This window comes from Maylandia zebra, linkage group LG10 (assembly GCF_041146795.1).
Source record: "Maylandia zebra isolate NMK-2024a linkage group LG10, Mzebra_GT3a, whole genome shotgun sequence".
Classification (NCBI taxonomy): domain Eukaryota; kingdom Metazoa; phylum Chordata; class Actinopteri; order Cichliformes; family Cichlidae; genus Maylandia; species Maylandia zebra.
Genome location: NC_135176.1, coordinates 8,429,783 through 8,450,418, shown reverse-complemented (window position 1 = coordinate 8,450,418; position 20,636 = coordinate 8,429,783). Strand labels below are relative to the sequence as shown.

Sequence of the window (20,636 nt, the reverse complement as noted above, 5' to 3'; positions counted from 1 at the left end):
AGCGTGTGTTTTTTAAAATTTTATAATAATGCATAATTATGTGGACATGCATATTAGATCGTTTTTTAGTGAAATATAAGCCCCCCAGAAAGGCAGGAAAAGCCCGGAAACTCACTTTAAAACTAAATATGTTCCCTAAAACGGTGGACAGAGCTACAGACCCATGACAGCCTTACCCAGTGAGCTAGCAGCTATGACCAGCAGTACTTGTGCAGTTAATAAAAGGACAGGTGTGTTCGTCGCGCTGTTGCACACACAGCACGCTCATTTGTTTCAGTTCGTCAGTTGCAACAAGACAGCTTACCAACGTGTACGTAATAAGCTAATACTCCTGGGTGCTATACACTACAGTGTACGCTGTACACCTACTTACTGGTTTTGTCGCATCAGTCTGTATGGAAGAAATATAGTAAGTCTGTATCTCTGAGTTAATTTGTGTTTCTCTTACAGCTCCGGACCGCAAAAAAAATGCGCGTGCTCTTTGTGAGCTCGTTCCCAGCTCGTAACCAGCGCGTTCTGCCGTCAAGGGCGATCATTGGTTAAATGTGATCATGTGACTGATGCAAGCCAGATCCTTTTATTTTATCTAACTGTGATTAATAGTTAAATATTATTGTTGAGGGGCACTGACAGGACTCTGCACGCCCACACACATAAAAAATAAATAAATAAAAAAAATTTAAAAGTTGCCTCAACAAAAGGGCACTTTGGGCACTCATCAGGAAAGGGGCGGGTGCTCAAGCCCCCCCCCCCCCCCCCCCCCCGTCTGCACGTGCCTGCATAACTGTAACAAAGGTTTTGACGTTTGACAGAACGGGCCTATCCAACAGCCCTGCAACGTGAGAGCTCGTCTCTAACTCAGTGAAAAAGTAGATGATTTTTCCTTTCCTTTCTTACACTTATGCTACCTGCTAATTATCAGCGTTGTTTGTGTGCCAACTGACCGTTAAAAAAAGTGCCAAATTTTCACAGCCAATGCTCTGCTCGTACGAGGACCATCTATGCATGATTTAAGTGTGACCTTTCTGCCTGGGTGCACAGCGTGACGTCTCCTTTCTGTCAACATACTGTTACTAGCAAACCCGTCTAAAACCAGCTTTTGGTAAACTGGCTGAAACGTCGCTCACGCCTTATTCCGAGTGTTTTTAAAGAGTTGGGCTTTTCTTTGAGCCAAGCTTTGTGGCGCATAAAGCATTTTCAACTGATAAGTTTCAGTTTTTCCTTACAGAATGGACAAACAATAGTTGTAATGAAGTAACACTTAAAGAGTTCCTGAATAGTTTTCTTAAAAAAAATGTTTTATGAATACAGATTGATCGCTATTTGCTTTGTGTACAGTATTAAGCACTGCCTGACTTGAACCATCATGCTGTGTCCTCCTTCGGTCTCTTAATGCTTTCCATTAAAATCCTCTGAACTATGGTTACTGCAGCTGTTTGCGCAACAGGTTTGTATCTGTATTCTGCATGCTGAAGTACAAAAGAGAGCTTCTAAGAGCTGAGGACTCAACACTTTCTCTCTGGTATACAGGCAAGCCTCTGTTTGCAGATGCCCTAATGTTTTAACAGGTCAAATTGTTATTTATTTGGCAGACATACATACTACAGAGCGAGAACGTGGACAGATACAGTATGCAGCAGTTTTCTATTCTTACATGTCTGATGATATTGCTTAATAAAGGAATTTCAAGATTTTTTTTAAATCATTGTCAAGTTCAAGTTCTTTTTTTTTTTTTCAGTAAAGCCTCCGTTTTAGTGAACCAGCCTTCACCCTGTGTTTTAAATGCGCTCCAGTGACCGCTGTGTTGCTATAAAGGTTTTAACTGCTTCCCCACTGCGCACATTAAAGTTTTGTGCCAGAGCCCATACATCAGGGTAAGTGGGAACTATCGGGACGCATTCCCTGCTTTCGACAACACGCCTTTTCTACGTTAAAATATTTCTGTGGGAGTCGTTTCCCATGAAGTATGGGGCTATTTAAATTTAACTGTCTGAATGCAGTAACTGATCGTTGTAACCCAGCTGTACATCCTTCCTCTAAGTAATATTTTCCCACAGCTGTCCCTGTGTGCATCCAAAAGGTAATCCTGACCTTAAGAGGATTACGCATGGATCAATAACAGACTCGACTCTGAAAGAGGGAAAACTTTACTTTGTCTGCACAGAAAGAAATCTCTCTCCTTTGCATATAAACTATGACTTCATCGCACGGGTTGACGTAAAGAAAATGAGCAACTCTAGTTCTGAGTTTGATTTCTGTGCCGTCCCCGAACGCACTGATTGGAAACAGATGCGCGCGCATGCCATGCACGTAGGCAACCAAAAGCTATTCTTCCGTTAAACGTAATGCACGTGCAGCCCATCACTGAATGCGATTTAATTGGCGCGTAATTACGCACGACGGATTCTCCCGTTTGATTCCACTTTCATAACTGTAACTGCACGCGAGTATGCGTGCGTTTGAAGCGTGTGCGTTTGAGGCGTGGCTTTCAGTGACACAGAGGCCCCCCCCCCCCCCCACACACACACACACACACACACACACACCTCCTCCCTTCCCCTTTTTTCTTGCGTTTCTCACTCCTCTTGAAAACTACCATTGGGTCGGAAGTTGGGTGACACTCTGTCTGCGATACGAATCTACAGATGCCGCTTAAACGCTCTGCAGATCGCCCGATGTTGGTGTTATAAGAGCCAGAGACGATGAAAAGGTTCATTAAGGTGGGTAAAAATGTTAATTGTGTTGACTTTTTTAAAATGATTGCAACAGGCAGGAGGTTTAACGCAGTATTAAACAGCTATTATAGGTTTGTCAACTTTGCGGTGAGGATAAGTTCCTGATGTGTGGAGAAAAAAGTAATCCTTTCTTTTCTACAGATGGCTGATTTTGCAGTTCGCACGTGTGGAATATTTTTGGATTACTTCAGAAAGACTTGTTTTCTCCCCTGGGACTAGAATCGGTGTTGTGGGTGACCGTCTCCTCTGCCAACAGCCTGCAGCTTTCAGTCCTTTTCCCCCCACACTTTGCTGAGATGATTACGTTCTTTTACATCGTGATTGAAGTAGTGATCGCTGTTCTTTCCGTTTTCGGCAACGTACTGGTGTGCTGGGCTGTTGCGATCAACACTACTCTGAAGAACGCCACCAACTATTTTCTGGTATCTCTGGCTGTGGCTGATATTCTCGTCGGGTGCCTCGCCATCCCCTTTGCCATAACCATCAGCATCGGCATACCCCTGGACTTTTATGGATGTCTCTTCCTTGCCTGTTTTGTCCTGGTGCTCACTCAGAGTTCCATCTTTAGTCTTCTGGCTATTGCAATTGATAGATATCTAGCCGTTAAAATCCCTCTCAGGTGAGTGTTCATTTTGTCTGTCAGATTAATCAAGAAAGAAAGAAAGTTAGTTTTACAGCTGGGATCCCTGCCTGAACAAATCAGTGTGAAGACACTGAAACATCAGACCAGAATAATGATTCATTAAGGCTTTATTTACTTTTAAGTTCTTCAGGCAGTATTTCCTAACAGGAATGGTACATGTGTTTAATGCGCCCTGGAAGTTTGATATTTTATTCACATACTTGCTTTCATTCTCCCATATCTTCATAAAAGAGCTGAAAGTAAGTGCCCTCAACTATGCCATGTAGAAAAAGAGAAGCAAAGATCAGTATCAGCTCCGTGACCTTGTGATTCAGTTTCTTGCTGAGCTCATTGCCCCGTGTAAGTCTGGAATGATAATCAGATGGCTTTAACAAACACTTTGAACTGACCCTTTTCACCCTGGGTTACATAATCTTAAGGTTGTCGAGTCAATGCCACCTTTCTGCATGCGCTTGGTTTCAAATCTGCATCATCTGAGTGTTTGGTCCTGTTCCTTTAGCTGATCCCCAGCTGATGTTTCCATCTGAAACCCCGCAGCTCGTGAAAAATGCAAAGATAAGTCATGCAAATGTATGATGTGACACATCAGGCGAAGCTGTGAGATCAATACCTGCCAGAGTGTGTCACTTCTCCTGAACTTCATGGCAAGGCCGCTAAGCTCCACAGCGCAGCCCCTGAAAGTGCCTGCAGTCCACATGAGGAAAAACGTAGAGATGAGCTGCCAGCAGGGACAAGAGCGCTGCTGCCTGACATTTCTTCGAATAGGAAAAAAGCAACAAAAAACCCCCCAAACAAACAAGCTTTATTATCAGATGGGGATTGTCTCTGTGCTGGTGGTGGTGTTCTTAGCGTTTCACCTTGTTAGTGAGTTAGACAACAAGCAGTGTAGTGACTGTTGTGAGAAGTGGATGTTGTTTTTGCTGCAAGGCTGTGTGACTGAAATGTGCTGTCATTTCCATTATACTCAGATGCTGGCAAGAAAGGACAGTTTGACACTAGTCTGGGATGAAAGTTGTCTGCCACTAACCTTGTGAAACCCCCCTTCTGTGCTTCTATTTTCACCCTACAGATGGAAAATGACATTTATCATGTTTTACATCCTCATAGAGAAATAGGACTTTGACTGCCTTTGAACTTCCAGCAGCTCCATACGTTCCCTGTGAACAGTGCTCTCCATGACTTTCATAGATTGAGCTTGAACTGAAATGTACATACTGTACTTTTCATAATAAGATCAATGTGCGTTTGCCAAGCTCACATTGTCCATACACTTGTGTGTGTGAGTTTGGTCAGTCTGACAGCCCCTGAGGACGAAATTCTAACTCAGATAAAAGTGTTTTTGCAGATGTTTTTTTTTTGGAAGTGAAAGGCCAGCAGCAGATGTTTTAAGCCCCACGAGATAACAGAGCTGCACACCCACTCAATGCCCGCCTCAAGCCCCCGGCTTCCCTGTTTGTCATTATAAGAAAAAGACCCTCTGGCTATTTTGTCCCTCTGTCCTGTAGGTTTCAAATGAAAACAAACAAACAAAAACAAAACAAAACTTTATGCACATCATTGAGCTCAAACTATGATCCCCACCCACGGCGGCAGGACAGCCCCCACTGTGGTCTGTGAATGCAAGCCCCCTCTCGCCTCGGGCTGCTGATTTTAAACTGATCATGTTTCATAAAGTTAATGGAGCGTTCCTTGTCTTGGTTCCAGCACATGTGTATGTTTACTGGGTGTGGTAAAGTGTTGGTGTTGTTGTAAATCCAGCTTTAGTTATGTTACAAATGATGAAAAATGCATGGCTGCATTAGGGGCTGAAGAACCAGGAAAGGCTCTTTTGATGGCTGGAGTTCAAACAGCTGATCCATATTTATGGATTGTACTCATGGAGAATGATGGGAAAACAGGGTGTAGATGGAAAAAATGCTTAAAGATGCAGGCATTCAAAGAGGGATGGAGCACTCTCTGAATTTAATGAAGGATGAGTTATGCACAACAAATGCAAGTGAGTCAGTGAGTCCCGAAATGGATCAACTGTAGAGTCTGGAGAAACCATCAACACTGGTTGAATTGCAGAAAGATTCTCAGACTATGGTTTGAAGAAGAGTGTGTCTCAGTCTGATTTAAGACTAATGTGGCATCTGTGGCTCATCTCAAACGATCAAAATCTGATGTTTATCTCACCACAAGAGCAACAGCACTTACGCACAAGGACCGATTAGTGCAACATGAACAACATTTGGTAAATACACATATTAGAGTTGGGTGATAAGCTGGATACCACGCTGGTGTCTGTGTGCTGAAACTGCAGCTGGGAGAAAGTGAAAGCGAACTGGCTCAGTCCCGAAGCAACAAAACCTGCCCGCCGGCACCTCTGAAGCAAACTAATTAACCTGCTAGATCTCATTTGTTTAATCTGTGTGAAACAGGGAAATACAACACGTGGCTCAAGCTGTACACTTAACTCACAGATATGAGTGTTGTCAGCTTATTCTCTAAGGGAATACCGTTAATTACCAAAATGTTCCCCTGCTCTTTTAGCAATGTTTCAATCTTCTTTTGGTGACTCACCAAATAGTATCTGCACTTTACCGTTTCATGGGTGTGAAATAAAGGCACCCCAACATAAAAGGTCATGTTTCAAAAAATAGACATGGAGGGAAGTATCGCTTTAGTTGTGAGTCAGCAAAGTGCAGGAAATACAGTGCTGAGTCAATCTTCCCAATGAAGCTTTACAGAGAGGTTACATCTGCGGGATAACGACTCAGCGATTATGTCTTTATTGGAGTGAAAACTCTTTACAGATTCAAATCTGTTTACCTTATCTGCTAATTATGTAATGGAGATGCTCTGTACACACCATTCGTCATGCAAATGCCGCACAGCCCTGTTTGCATGTATGGTGGCAATCTGACTGAAGTTTAAAAATCTCCTGTTTTCTGCTGTGAACAACCCACCTCTTAGATTGTTTTTGAAGCTGGGCTACAGACACAGCCATACATTTAGCTGGGTATTGTTAGTTTAGACTGTGTGTGTATGTGTAGGTTTGTGTAGTCTGGTATAGGCCAGTGGCCCCAGGGCGGAAGCACATTGACAGGGATGAGAGGAGAGATGTATGGAAAATGGGCCGGGGAGTGTGTGTGTGTGTGTGTGTGTGTGTGGGCGGGGGGGGAGCACAACACAGATAGATGCCACCATGCTGTCGTCATGCCAAAGCTAATCCGTTCAGCCAGTCGCTGCTTCCACACAGAGAAAGAGAGAGTGGGAAGTGATGTCCAGGAGATGGACCCTCTGGGAAATGGACCCTGTCCTGCCTGCTGTACTTTGCGATTAACACTCGGAGGGAGCAGCGGATGGAGAGGAACATGGGAGAGTGGCGGTGGAAGTGAGAGTAGGAGTACAGGTCATCGTGCGCTCTGAAGCTTCCTCTCCTCCCTCTTTGGCCAGAATGCTGTATTATTCATGGACCTCAGGGCACCCGCTCATCACTCTGCAGGGAGTCCAGGATGCAGACAGCGCTGCCGCACCATTGATGAATAACTGATTGTTCAGACTGGAGCCCGAGCGTTAGTGAGGCTGCTGTAGGTTCAGAAAGAAAAACAAATCTGTTCACAGTATGCTACGAAATAAATAGGGCAACTGTCAATTAACTTTCTAGCACCAAACTTTTTAGCAGTGGTGAAGAAAAGGCCACACCATTGTCTGCCCAGCTACATGTGCAGGAGAGAGTTCTGAGGCTTGTGGGAATATCAGCTGACCATTAGCCAACCAGTAGTTGTAGATGACTACGAAGTATTACAACACAGGACTTCTTTTTCCTCCAAACACCCACTGTTAGGTAGACTGAACTAGTGATTAAGAAAGTGTGCTGTTACATTAACATGACTTTAATTTTACTAGCAAACTCCCTAAGGGAAGCCGCATGTATTGCAAGCTGAGCATACTTCCTCATCATGTCTATCTTTACAGCCTGTGGTCGGATGGCACTGCTGTTATTTTTACAGTGGTTCGGAAGTCTTGAATCACCCTTTATTTCTTTACATTTTGGAGGGGAAATGGTTACAGGGATTTACCAAAACGTGCAAACCTACACGAAAATACAGAATAAATGTCAAAAACAGAGTTTGTACAATTCCAACAAGCCTGAAAGTCAATATTTGATATGATCAGCTTTATCCTTTAACACAGCCTGAACTCTCTTAGCTCCACCCTGTCAAGATGACTTCACACTGCTTCAATAACATTGAGGTCCGGGCTCTGGGGAGCCCAATCCATAACTGATGGTGCTCGTCTGTGTGTTTTTCCACTGCCCACAACGGAGAGAGCTTCACTTTTTAGCTGATAACTCTTTGGGAATCACCTTGTTGGTGCAAAAATACTATTTTATGCAAGCCAAATACTTGAAAAAGAAATTGGAACAAATGATTTTTGCGACAGGTTAAATGGTAAATGGCCTGTATTTATATAGCGCTTTACCAGTCCCTAAGGACCCAAAAGCGCTTTACATATCCAGTCATCCACCCATTCACACACTGGTGATGGCAAGCTACATTGTTGTTAGTGACAAAGTGCCTGAAGGCACAATTTATAATTGCCTCCTTACTAAGTGCCTTTAGTAAGGAGTAAATACCTTTTTTATTCTTCTTAAAGGTCAATGTTGAGCATCTTAACAAACAAAAACAACTAAATAAACATTCCTCAGGACTCAACTGAAAATGAGTGAAAAAGCTGCCAATGTCCAAAGGAAAACTTCTCTGTTGCTCAAAACCACTTGAAAAAAGTTTGCTTGGAACCAAATATTTAAATAATTGAGGGGTGGTTCAGGATTTTTGCACAGTACTCTGAATCCCATAAAGAGACCAGGGTGATCATGGAAGACACATAATTAAGTCCACAATTTGTAAAGGCTTGCTTTACATAGCCAGTGGGCCATGCAAAGAGTGGTGAGAAACAAAAAACACATAAAGCATGCTAGTGACCGTTTTTGCCACGACGTACCAGAATATCAGCTTCAGTGCTCTCTGGAAACAGTTCTCTGGACGTTTACTGGAGGGATGAATGCAGTTTCTCCAAAAGATAAGCCCTCCTTTGGTGCTCGGATGGTGGTGGTGAAGGAGAGTGCTGTCTCATGTGTAGTCCTAAATGTCCTACAGGCATTTAATTCCCATAAAATGTAATGACTGTGAAGACCCCAGTGTATGAGTCACATCAGACCATGCAGTGACCCCCCCCCCCCATGCCCTATGGATACAACAGACCACTCCCATCAGGGTAGAAATGTTGCATCACAGGGTAAAGGTGATTACTCAGAATAACTTCATATTGATTTGCAGTGACCCTAACCCTCTGAAGGGACTAGCAGACCTAAACCACACCCCCACAGTAAAGCGAAGACAAAAGATCCTCTCACCATACAGACAGGGATGCATCGTTTCGATCTAAAATATCCCTCCGCTGTGGATTTTGCTTCTCTCCTGCCCATTTTGGCCTTGAAAAGATCTCTTTTTAAAGCACTGGACTATTGTTGAGCTGCAGTTAAGTACTAAGACTTTGACTCTGTAACTGTCTGTTGATGATGACCTCCTGAACTGGCAAATGTGAAAGCTCATATCTGCTTCAGATGACCTGTGAGAACAATGTGAGTGATGGGGCCAGACACTAGGTGAACGTGTCCCCCCTGAAACAACACGACCATTTCCTCAATTTGTCTCCCTCACTGGCTATTTGTAGCCCTTTGTTAGTGCGTGTTAGCATCTGCACGGACCTTCCTTTCACCCTTGGCTGCTTACAGTGTGTCTGGTTGGTTCAGGCATCCAGGATGTGAGAGCCTAATGGGATGCGAGGACAGTGAAAAGCAGAGCAGAAAAGGTGGCGGTCAGCTCAGGAGGCCGCAAACATCACTGTGTTCAGGAAATGGGACAGAAAAAAAATGGAGAATGAAGAAAACTGGGAACTTTGCAGGGGATTAACACCTGAACCATGTTCAGTAGTTTATTTGGAGTGTATAAGCTGAATGAAGCGTAAGTGAAATTGCAGCTAGGGTGTAGTTGCCATTTGTCAGGCATCTTGTGTGCACACTACTCAGACAGAACCCTCAATTACATCAGTGAGAGCACTCCTGAAGCAGACTACTTCCTGTTGTGCCTCACATGTGAGAAAGGACAACTTTAAGCAGCTTCCCGGACCAATTTTCCCCACACTGTCCACAGACAGTCCATGTGCGGCAACAGCATGGTTAACAGATCATTTCTCACATGCACAATTTGATTTATCAATAATATATATCAGTAATGGCTTACTAATATAAAGTTAATGTTTATTTTTAAAAAGGGCTTATTAGTCATTGACTAATGATTAGCTCATTATTAGCTAATGGCTTAAGAATGACCTTTAAGTTCTCATTATCATACAGCGCGTTGCAGAAAAAAAGTCACATTTTAAGTTATGATATATTGTGGTCATGTACTGCGCAGCAGGCGAGGTCACATGGATTTTCTGTGACACCCCCACCTGTGTTTTTGTGTGTGTGTGAGTGGAAGGGGGGTTGTCAGTATGTGTGTGAGTCATTACCACACACTCGCTTGAATCACTTTGAGGAAACAGCAAATTGTGCTTCAAGCGCATCTCACATGATGGGGACAAAAACGGGACGACGGGAGTGACTCAACCGCGCGTTTGTGATGCACGGCCTCACACACATGCAGTTATTCATTTCATATCCACAAGCCACGAAGACGGTTGTATGAGAAACACACATTATCTTGTTGTCAGCTCAAGACTGATTTAAATAATAATAAAATCGGCACCATTTCAAACGTCTGTCACTTTAGTGGTCTGCTGGTGCAGCCTGTGAAACAGCATCCGAGCGCAAACACGTGAACAGGCTTAAGTTTAGTTTCGGTTTTGTACTCGTGGAATTAATTTAAGCACAGCTGTGTGTGAGAAACACTCAGAGATAGCAGCAGACTCAATGCTTTCACTCTGAAGCCGACAATGTGCTCCTGATCAACGCGCACCGCCGCAGTTACGCTGCGCTTCTGTACAACACCGAGAGGATATGGAAAGGCTCTGACTGTTTATCTTTTTTTGTCTTGTTTACAGTGGTGTCATTTTAGAGTAGAATCTGAGCTGTGGTTTCCACTAGTCACACACCATCACTGCAAATTCAAACAAGATGACAGGATGTACTGGGATTAGAAAGGTCCTCATCAGGATGTACAAAATCAATAAAAAACAAACAAAGATGCATTTATGTATCTTTGAATCACTTTCACTGCTGTATATAAAGTAATGCAAGTGGTCTCAAATTAAATTGTAATGCATCTGTTGTAATAATAATCTACTACTACAGAATAAATACCAAGTTGGAGACCATTCTACTGCATTGATGAGTTCTTGTAGGGAATTGATTTTGAATTGGTTTTAACAACCACTAATCATCACTAAACCAAACATCTGTGCGCGCGCACACACACACACACACACACACACACACACACACACACACACACACACACACACACACACACACACACACACACACACACACACACACACACACACACACACACACACACACACACACGTGTATATATATATAAATAAATACATTTTGGAGCTTTATACAAAACCAACGCTGAAAACCAGTAAAGCTTAAGTTGGTTTTCTTTTACATTTTTGCTTATATGCATATTTAAACCTTTTATTTTGTTGGTGTGGTTGTACATTGCGGATTTCCACTGCAAGTAAGACAAAAGTTTACTATTCTCTACCAGTTTTTCCCCTTTGTTGTGTCCCAATTCTTCTTGGGGGATGCATAATTTTAAGTCTTCTTAAATAAACAACACCAACAATAAACAGCTAGGTTGTTAATATTGTTAAGAACACTATATATGAGGTGTGTGTTTGTGCAGGTAATCCCTGTGACCGAAAAGCTCTTACTTCAGATTGCTCTAAGCCAGGGGTGCCCAATCCCGGTCCTCGAGAGCTACCGTCCTGCAGCTTTTAGATGCATCCTTGTTCCCACACACCTGAATCAAATGAATGGCTTGTTATCAGGACTTTGCCAAACATGATGGCATGCTGAAGAGGTAATCAAACCATTTGATTCAGCTGTGTTGGAGTAGGGATGCATCTAAAAGCTGCAGGATAGTAGCTCTCGAGGACTGGGATTGGGCAGCCCTGCTCTAAGCACTTGACTTCTATGTCAGTAAGACTGTATATTGCGAATACAGTCGCCTTAAATAACCAGCTCTGGTGGTGAGCATCTACCAATCCTCAGCTGGCAAGTGAAGGGATCCAGCTGTGGATGAACTGTGGGGTTGTAATAAGATAAATACAGATTGTTTTTAACTGTGAATCACACACAGCTGCAGTAAAAGAATAATAATGTCCCTTTAAGTGTGATATTTGTGCAAAACCTCAGTCAGTAATCTCTGCTGTGTTTTGTCCAGGTACAAGGAGCTGATGACGGGTAAAACTGCCAGAGAGATCATTGCTATTTTATGGATTCTCTCCTTTATTATTGGCCTCATCCCATTCTTTGGATGGAACTTGAAGTCTAAGAAATGTGGTAACAGCAGCACTATGAACGCTAGCATCACAGCAGCGCCGAGTGCCACGGGGGACTTGCCACGGAGCTGCAAGCTCACGTGCTTGTTTGAGAGCGTGGTAGACATGCATTACATGGTGTACTTTAATTTCTTTGTCTGCGTGCTGCTGCCACTGCTCATCATGCTGGGCATCTACCTGAAGATATTCAACGTGGCCAGGAAGCAACTGAGGCAGATCGAGCTGAAATGCGTGGGCAACGGCGACAGCCAAAATCACGGGTTGCTGCAGAAGGAAATCCGAGCTGCCAAATCCCTCTCCATCATCGTGGGACTGTTTGCCATTTGCTGGCTGCCTGTCCACATCCTCAACTGTGTCACGCTGTTTTACCAGAAGCTACAGCTGGAGGTCGTCATGTACGTGGCCATCATTCTGTCTCACGCCAACTCTGCAGTAAACCCCATCATCTATGCTTACCGAATCAGGGACTTCAGGGTCACATTCCGCAAGATCCTGAGCCCCTTTACATGCAAAAAGGAGAAGTCCCTCAGCTCCAATGGCAGCAAACGCAACAAAGACCAAATCAACATGACCATCGACCCTCTGCTATAGGGAACCGTACAGGAGTATTATCTGTGTCAATTGTTGTTTTAGTCTTGACTTTCCCAGTTTTCTAATGTTTACAGAACAATGGTATGATATGTAAAGATGTCAAACGCGCCTTGAATGTGGACATTTAATTATGAACAGTGCAAAGTATCAGGGGCCAAGCAATGATATGTTTCATAGCAAGTCTTACAAATCTTTTCTATTGTGAAGGATACACACACACACACACACACACACACACACACACACACACACACACACACACACACACACACACACAGGGGTGCACATAAGTGGTCCACAGGTGCGCATTCGCTGTCAAAATAGAAGATGCGCACCAAATAAGAAATTGGAACGCGTGTTTGCATCCATATAAAAGGCACTGTGTTTGTCCGCTACAGTGGGATTTTTTATTTTTATTCATATATATATATATATATAAATAAATAAAAAAAAATTTATTTATATATATATATATAAATATATATGGACATTATTAACATGTCCATATATAAAGCTAACTGGATTTGTTGGACTGTGAATGGGATCCAAACTAAGAAAAATTACTGCTTATCATCTTTATGTTGGATTATCATTTTGAATCCAACATAATGTTACAACTGCAAACACTCCTCTTTACTGCCATTATATTTTATATTGTCAACATTCAGTGCCACTGTTTATTAACTTATTTATTACAAAAATATATATCTTTGAGAATGTAAAGTTCAAAAAACAAACAAACTTGTGTGGCTACATCTGTACTTGTGGACCTAAAAGGTACAGTATGTCCGTGGTTACTTTTGGCTTGTGAACCTTTAAAAGTTGAGCTCACACTCTTACTTATCACACCTTAGTATGCAGACAGATTGTTTTTATAGTTTTTATTTAATTATAGGAGGAGCTAAAAAAAAGTAACTTTCATATCAATTCAAAATTAGAGTCAGATAACAAATGTAACATCTGTATGAAGCAGAAATGTTCTCAATGTTGTCTGCTGCTCAACTGCTCAACTCAACTAAGTGCCAGTGTTTGCAGGTGTTCTTGTGAGTGTGTGTGTGTGTGTGCGCGTGCGCAAGCAGAAGAGCTCGGCAGTGCAGAGATGGAAGAAAAATGCACTTTTCTGCTTTGTGGAAGTTATGGTAACTGATTTAAAAAACAAAAACAACAAAACAGGGAGAAATGGAAAAATTAAAACAACATTTTTTCTTCCACATGAATCACGATTCATAGCCACAGGGTCTTTTTGGGGAGAGGGGCAAAAATTAGCTCTACTCCAGTGGCCATTATACTGAGTAAGCACTTTCTGGCTCCTAGAAGTCGTAGTTAGAGGACCACTTGGAATTACCAGGATTTCTGCATTGATTACTTGCAGGGTTTAGTTTCTGTAGCCAATGTGAAAATTCCAGATAAACACAGATGTTAATAATGTCCATAGACTCTTGGCCCATAAGTGTTACTGGATACCCAAGTTGTCTAGTGTTTGATATCCATTATCCAACTTTAATTTGGTGTTACTCCCAGTTTCTTCTTTTTTTTTTTCCTGCAGGGAAGAGACGAGCAACACTTTGGAATTTCCTGTGCGTATCTCTGAGACTTTTTTGATTGGATCTCTTTTTTGGGGGGGGGGGGGGGGGGGGGATTTTCAAAGTCCTATAACCCACACCCTCTCATCTCCTTAACTGGAGAACCTTTGTCTTCAAGTAACTTTTAGAGTAGTTGTGAGCACAGAAGTGCAGTTAGGTTTTCCGCCCTGGCACTGTGAGCGATGAAAGTACAGTCATTTCATTGTAACCACTTTATTCAGATTCTGTGCATCTATATTTGTGACCTAGATAAAGATCAGACCATGTTTCATGGAGAATCGATATAGAAATCCTTGTAATTCCAAAGGATTCACCAACCTTGTCTTGCAGCTGCAGAAAAATAGCACAATTTGATTTGAGCGAAGGCAGACCCATTAATATGATGCAGTTCAACACAACACGTGTGGTTGTGCTCTGCATGATTTACATTTTCAAATGCTCAGGAAGAGGAATAACTGATTGCACCCTTCATGGAAACATTGCATCTGTGCAAAGCTGCTTTCTATTGAGCCACATGATGACATACTGTAGATACTGTAGCAGACCTGAAAGCCAAGTCAAACTTGATTCTTCAGATCATTGCAATTTGATTTATTATTCTGTATCCAAGCAATTAAAGGCATAAAGCATCACTGCTTTGATTTATTTGGGAATAAATGAATGTGACTTGCCTCAGGAGTACAGCTGACAATGCCCTCCCCCACATAGACAGTCTCAGCTGGAATCCCGAGGCCCTCTTAGTGAAGCCAGTCGTCAAGACTGCACCGACATTAGCTTTTTAATTTAAGTAAACATGGCCATTTTAACTGAGTCTAACTGAAGTAAAAAAAAGAAAAAGAAAAAAAGAATAAAGGATAGGGTAACACTAGAGAAATAATTTGTTACACACTCTCAGTGGTGCTCATAGTGCAGCAAACCTCACAGAAGTGTTGCTGTAACTTTCAAAGCTCAGCATATACAAGAGCATGTAAGATTAACCAGAGCACAGCGGTTTTATTTGAATTCTCACACCTTGAGTGAAAATGAGCAGGTGTTTTGGTCAACAGAGACCCATCACTACACAAATGCACTGACATTTCTGATCATTTCCTGTTAGCTGTGCTTCACTGGTGGTGTCGAACCACGTTTTGTTGATGTTAAAACAAGCGTAGCGTCTGCCTCCAGTGCTTCATTATCTCTCCCACTTCATTTGCTTTTGTGTGTAGTGATCCACCTCTGACTAAATTCAAGGGCTAAAATACAGGAGTGTGCAGCGTTTAGTACATTCCAATGGAGACATCTACACTGTAAATGCACTGTAACGTTGTATTACTTTCTATGTTGACTGATGTGTGTAAAAAAAAAAAAGAAAAAAGAAAAAAAGTACTGTAGGTGTTCAGCTTTTCTCAGCCAGCTATCGATGTCAAACTATTGCCTTCTTTTTCAAGTTCAACAGTAAGTCGAAATAAGTTGACTGAATTCAACATTCCTGCCTTTCATTTCGAAGTACCTGTCTGTCAGAGTTGCTACTAATCAGGAAAAACTTCCTCTGTGGTCAAGCTGATGTTCAAGTTTTCCAGAGGCCATTCTTTGGTTTCTCCAACAAAACTGCTAACTGATATTGCTATTTAACATGATAAAAGCTGTATGTATGGTGAACTATTTTGTTAATAAAGGCAATGTTTATATTGTTAAACGCCAGCTTTTTCCCCCCCAAGGTTAAAATTGCAAACCATGTGACAGTCTAAATTTCCCACACTGGAAAGCTTCTTAAGTGCTTTCAGTATGAAGATGCTGCCTCATGAACTGACAGTTTCAGATAAAAGGAGACCAAATATAGAGCAGTCCATATTCAGCAAACAGATGTTATTTCCTTGAAAACAGATTAAGAACTCTTCCAAAAGAAAAGATGAATAGAACAACATCTGTGGTCTTTCAGAGAGACATAACAGCGTTCCCTGCTGTGTCATGAATGTCACTACACTGGCTTCTATCCAGGATGCTCGGTGCTCCGGCGCATGCCTCTGCAGGGCCAGGTGTGTCGATCTACCTGCAGTCACGGGTCCATCGTCCCACTGAGCAGCAGGGACATCTGCTGATCAGATACGCTTTCCTGCTGAGTCGCAGCCATAGCCTGACTCAGGTACACAGCCAGGATATGTTTGCACTGAAAGAAAAGATCGCAGACACAGATTCATTAGATTAACAGCAGAGCTGGTGTGATTAATGAGACGGATATGAAGCTGTAATGACATGCCAGTAATTTAAATTCAAACATCTCATGTATACACCAGACTAGAAAGGAGCAGTTTAGTTTGGCTCTAACCTGTTGGGCAGGGATAGCTCAGTAGAGTGGTGACCCCATGATTGGAAGGTCGGGGGTTCGATTCCCCTGAGGTACCCCTGAGCAAGGTACCGTCCCTACACACTGCTCCCCGGGCGCCCAGTGGCTGCCCACTGCTTCACTAAGTGAATGGGTTAAATGCAGAGAGGAATTTCCCCACGGGGATCAATAAAGTATACATTAAATATTCCAATGAACTATTGTATAATACACTGAGCGTATTAGTCAGTAACTTAGAATATCTATATCTAATTAAAAATGTTCATAAATGGAGACACATGGAGAGCAGTTATGATAAAGAGGATTTTATTTGTGTGTGGACGTTTGTGTACAAAATAAGCAGTAATTCCAGTAGCGTAATGTTTGCTGAATAATAAGAAGCTCTGCAGCTCTCAGGATCTGTGAACGTGTTCATTAGCCCCTCTTATTATCAGTATAAGTTACTCATTGATTTGTTTTCCTCTTCAGCCTACTGCGTAGGGCTGGGCCATACAGTGTTGGGAATGTATTCCATTACAGAATACATGCCCCAAAATGTATTCTGTAACGTATTCCGTTACGTTACTCAATGACAGTAACGTATTCTGAATACTTTGGATTACTTAATATATTATCATGCTTTTTACAACAACGTGAATGTACTATTGCTGTGTGATTTATTACTATTACTGAAGGTCCGCGACTCCGAACTGTAGTAAAGGGACCTCTGACTAATACGGCGGGGTCCCTGTCGGCTCGTAGCCGAAAAATAGCTTTACTTTGTTGTGTGGGTCAACTTTTCTTGCGAGAGACAGAGAGAGGCGTTGAAAGACTGCTCCAACGGAACTTATTGTTTTCGGAGGAAAACACGAACACGGTGTACAGTCGAGTCTTAATAGCTTACTTACAACTGGGCTCGTCAGGCACTCTTCTTGGCTGAAGTGGTTATTATTATATTTACATGTTTCCAGCTCCCGTTTTTGCTCGATGACAACTCGTACCTTTCCACTCCCCTTTTTCTCCCTCCTCGCGCTCACAGACACATAACGTGTGTGGCAGTCCATTCTCCCTGCAACACGGACTACACTGCCCATGATGCTACATTCTTTAGAGCTATGCTTGTAGCATTCTGCCTGTTAGCTTAGCACAACAACAACAACAACAACAACAACAACAACAAAAAGGCGCTCTCTCACCCAGGAAACACACAGTCGCAGAGAGAGAGAGAGAGCGTCGCCCTGTAACCATGGCAACCGTAACGCTGCCGCCTGGAACAACAGAACGTAGCTGTCAAACAAAACCCAAACAGTCCTGACCCGCGACAAAATGAAACAGGAAAGTACCGCAGTGTAATCCATTTATTTCAACAAAGTAACTGTATTCTGAATACCACCTTTTTAAACGGTAACTGTAACGGAATACAGTTACTCATATTTTGTATTTTAAATACGTAACGGCGGTACATGTATTCCGTTACTCCCCAACACTGGGGCCATATCATAGCTTTCATGGTATAATGTTGGACAACAATAAGAAAATGAAATATCGCGATAGAATATGGGTAAAACGCGCATGCGCAATGCCTTTGTTTTCATACGCACATGGCCGAAAAAGCATGGCGGCGACGGAGAATGAGAAGGGCGAAGGCGGAACGTTGAATGAAACGGATGAATCAGAATTGGTTTGTAAAAATGCTGCAACTTCAGGTTGCTGGTTTGGCTTTCGTCCGTCAGACACACAACAAAGCAGTATTTTTGGTAGCGCATGCTAGCGGGCCATCGTTATTACGGTGTTTTTTAGAAAATACAGCACACTTAAAATCAATCCTTTGATTTTTCTGAAAATCGACAGTGCCCCTTATGATCCCGTGTGCCTTATGTATGAATTCTGGTTGCGTTTACTGACCTCGAAACGATGTTATGTGGTACATGGCGCTTGAAAATCTGTCAAATGTTTCAGTACGACTTTGCTAAGCTACAAAGCCGCACCGCTTGATGGACTGTCGGAGCATTACGACTATCGTAGGCAGGAGCCTCGCGGAGTGATACTTACTGTGCTTCAACATAATATTACTGTATTGTGTACGAATAACTTCTTTTTAAGTTTTGTGGATATTATACATGGTTATGCTGAGGATATGTCGGCCAATTTCCACTGGAAATGCCTTTTGGTTAAACTGTCAGCAAGGAATTTGCATTTCCACTGTTACATTTTTATATAACTTTAATGCACATAAAAAACAGCTGCTTGTTTAAGTGAAAATACATTGATGGTTGGGGTTTTTTTGCACTAATAAAGTTGTGGAGTTGTAAAGTATTTTGTCTAGTGTCAATTATATCGTCAGTTATATCGTTATTGCAAATTTTCAAATGTATATCGTGATAAATACTTTTAGTCATATCGCCCTGCTCTACTACTGCGTGCACTGCAGATCAGCTTCACCTGCACATTAGTCTGTCTGTGGATTTTTTTCCCATCCAATTCCTTAAAAAAGGAGGTTAAAAATGACCTTAAATTCTAAATCTGCAAAAGCAGAGAAGTTTATTTGGTAGCCTCTCCTGTGAACTGTTTACTAGCACGTGGCTATGGCAGGTGAGCTCCTTTATATGTCCACCGACCTATACAGTGGGGCAAAAAAGTATTTAGTCAGCCACCGATTGTGCAAGTTCCCCCACTTAAAATGATGACAGAGGTCAGTAATTTGCACCAGAGGTACACTTCAACTGTGAGAGACAGAATGTGAAAAAGAAATCCATGAATCCACATGGTAGGATTTGTAAAGAATTTATTCGTAAATCAGGGTGGAAAATAAGTATTTGGTCAATAACAAAAATACAACTCAATACTTTGTAACATAACCTTTGTTGGCAATAACAGAGGTCAAACGTTTACTATAGGTCTTTACCAGGTTTGCACACACAGTAGCTGGTATTTTGGCCCATTCCTCCATGCAGATCTTCTCGAGAGCAGTGATGTTTTGGGGCTGTCGCCGAGCAACACGGACTTTCAACTCCCGCCACAGATTTTCTATGGGGTTGAGGTCTGGAGACTGGCTAGGCCACTCCAGGACTTTCAAATGCTTCTTACGGAGCCACTCCTTTGTTGCCCGGGCGGTGTGTTTTGGATCATTGTCATGTTGGAAGACCCAGCCTCGTTTCATCTTCAAAGTTCTCACTGATGGAAGGAGGTTTTGGCTCAAAATCTCACGATGCATGGCCCCATTCATTCTGTCCTTAACACGGATCAGTCGTCCTGTCCCCTTGGCAGAAAAACAGCCCCATAGCATGATGTTTCCACCCCCATGCTTCACAGTAGGTATGGTGTTCTTGGGATGCAACTCAGTATTCTTCTTCCTCCAAACACGACGAGTTGAGTTTATACCAAAAAGTTCTACTTTGGTTTCATCTGACCACATGACATTCTCCCAATCCTCTGCTGTATCATCCATGTGCTCTCTGGCAAACTTCAGACGGGCCTGGACATGCACTGGCTTCAGCAGCAGAACACGTCTGGCACTGCGGGATTTGATTCCCTGCCGTTGTAGTGTGTTACTGATGGTGACCTTTGTTACTTTGGTCCCAGCTCTCTGCAGGTCATTCACCAGGTCCCCCCGTGTGGTTCTGGGATCTTTGCTCACCGTTCTCATGATCATTTTGACCCCACGGGATGAGATCTTGCGTGGAGCCCCAGATCGAGGGAGATTATCAGTGGTCTTGTATGTCTTCCATTTTCTGATGATTGCTCCCACAGTTGATTTTTTCACACCAAGCTGCTTGCCTATTGTAGATTCACTCTTCCCAGTCTGGTGCAGGTCTACAATACTTTTCCTGGTGTCCTTCAAAAGCTCTTTGGTCTTGGCCATGGCGGAGTTTGGAGTCTGACTGTTTGAGGCGGTGGACAGGTGTCTTTTATACAGATGATGGGTTCAAACAGGTGCCATTCATACAGGTAACGAGTGGGGGACAGAAAAGCTTCTTACAGAAGACGTTACAGGTCTGTGAGAGCCAGAGATTTTCCTTGTTTGAGGTGACCAAATACTTATTTTCCACCCTAATTTACGTATAAATTCTTTACAAATCCTACCATGTGAATTCATGGATTTTTTTTTCACATTTTGTCTCTCACAGTTGAAGTGTACCTCTGGTGCAAATTACTGACGTCTGTCATCATTTTAAGTGGGGGAACTTGCACAATCGGTGGCTGACTAAATACTTTTTTGC

At 42.5% G+C, this 20,636-nt stretch overlaps 2 protein-coding genes and 1 long non-coding RNA gene across 4 annotated transcripts in view; 1 reads left to right on the top strand and 2 right to left on the bottom strand.

The window, feature by feature from the left end:
* Positions 1 to 503, bottom strand: part of LOC143420773 (uncharacterized) — a 69,636-nt gene extending 69,133 nt beyond the window's left edge. For both annotated transcript variants that reach the window (XR_013100506.1, XR_013100505.1), the window contains exon 1: positions 374 to 503. This is a non-coding gene — a long non-coding RNA (uncharacterized LOC143420773). The remainder of the gene's footprint in view (positions 1 to 373) is intronic.
* A 2,066-nt stretch (positions 504 to 2,569) lies between these two features.
* On the top strand, positions 2,570 to 14,005 carry adora2b (adenosine A2b receptor). The gene is made up of 3 exons (XM_004557408.6): positions 2,570 to 2,720; positions 2,877 to 3,354; positions 11,823 to 14,005. The coding sequence occupies exons 2-3, from the start codon at positions 3,032 to 3,034 to the stop codon at positions 12,529 to 12,531; spliced, it is 1,032 nt and encodes a 343-aa protein (XP_004557465.1). The 5' UTR covers positions 2,570 to 2,720; positions 2,877 to 3,031; the 3' UTR covers positions 12,532 to 14,005.
* A 150-nt stretch (positions 14,006 to 14,155) lies between these two features.
* zswim7 (zinc finger, SWIM-type containing 7) overlaps positions 14,156 to 20,636 on the bottom strand; it is a 35,282-nt gene continuing 28,801 nt past the window's right edge. The window contains exon 5 of the mRNA XM_004557409.5: positions 14,156 to 16,260. Within this exon, the coding sequence (XP_004557466.1) occupies positions 16,150 to 16,260 (111 nt within the window). The 3' untranslated portion in view covers positions 14,156 to 16,149. The remainder of the gene's footprint in view (positions 16,261 to 20,636) is intronic.

Excerpts from the sequence above, each read along its gene's own strand:
- adora2b (XM_004557408.6), top strand. The coding sequence starts at position 3,032 with ATGATTACGTTCTTTTACATCGTGATTGAAGTAGTGATCGCTGTTCTT. Across the intron at positions 3,355-11,822 it reads GCCGTTAAAATCCCTCTCAG|GTACAAGGAGCTGATGACGG; the intron begins GTGAGTGTTCAT and ends TGTTTTGTCCAG.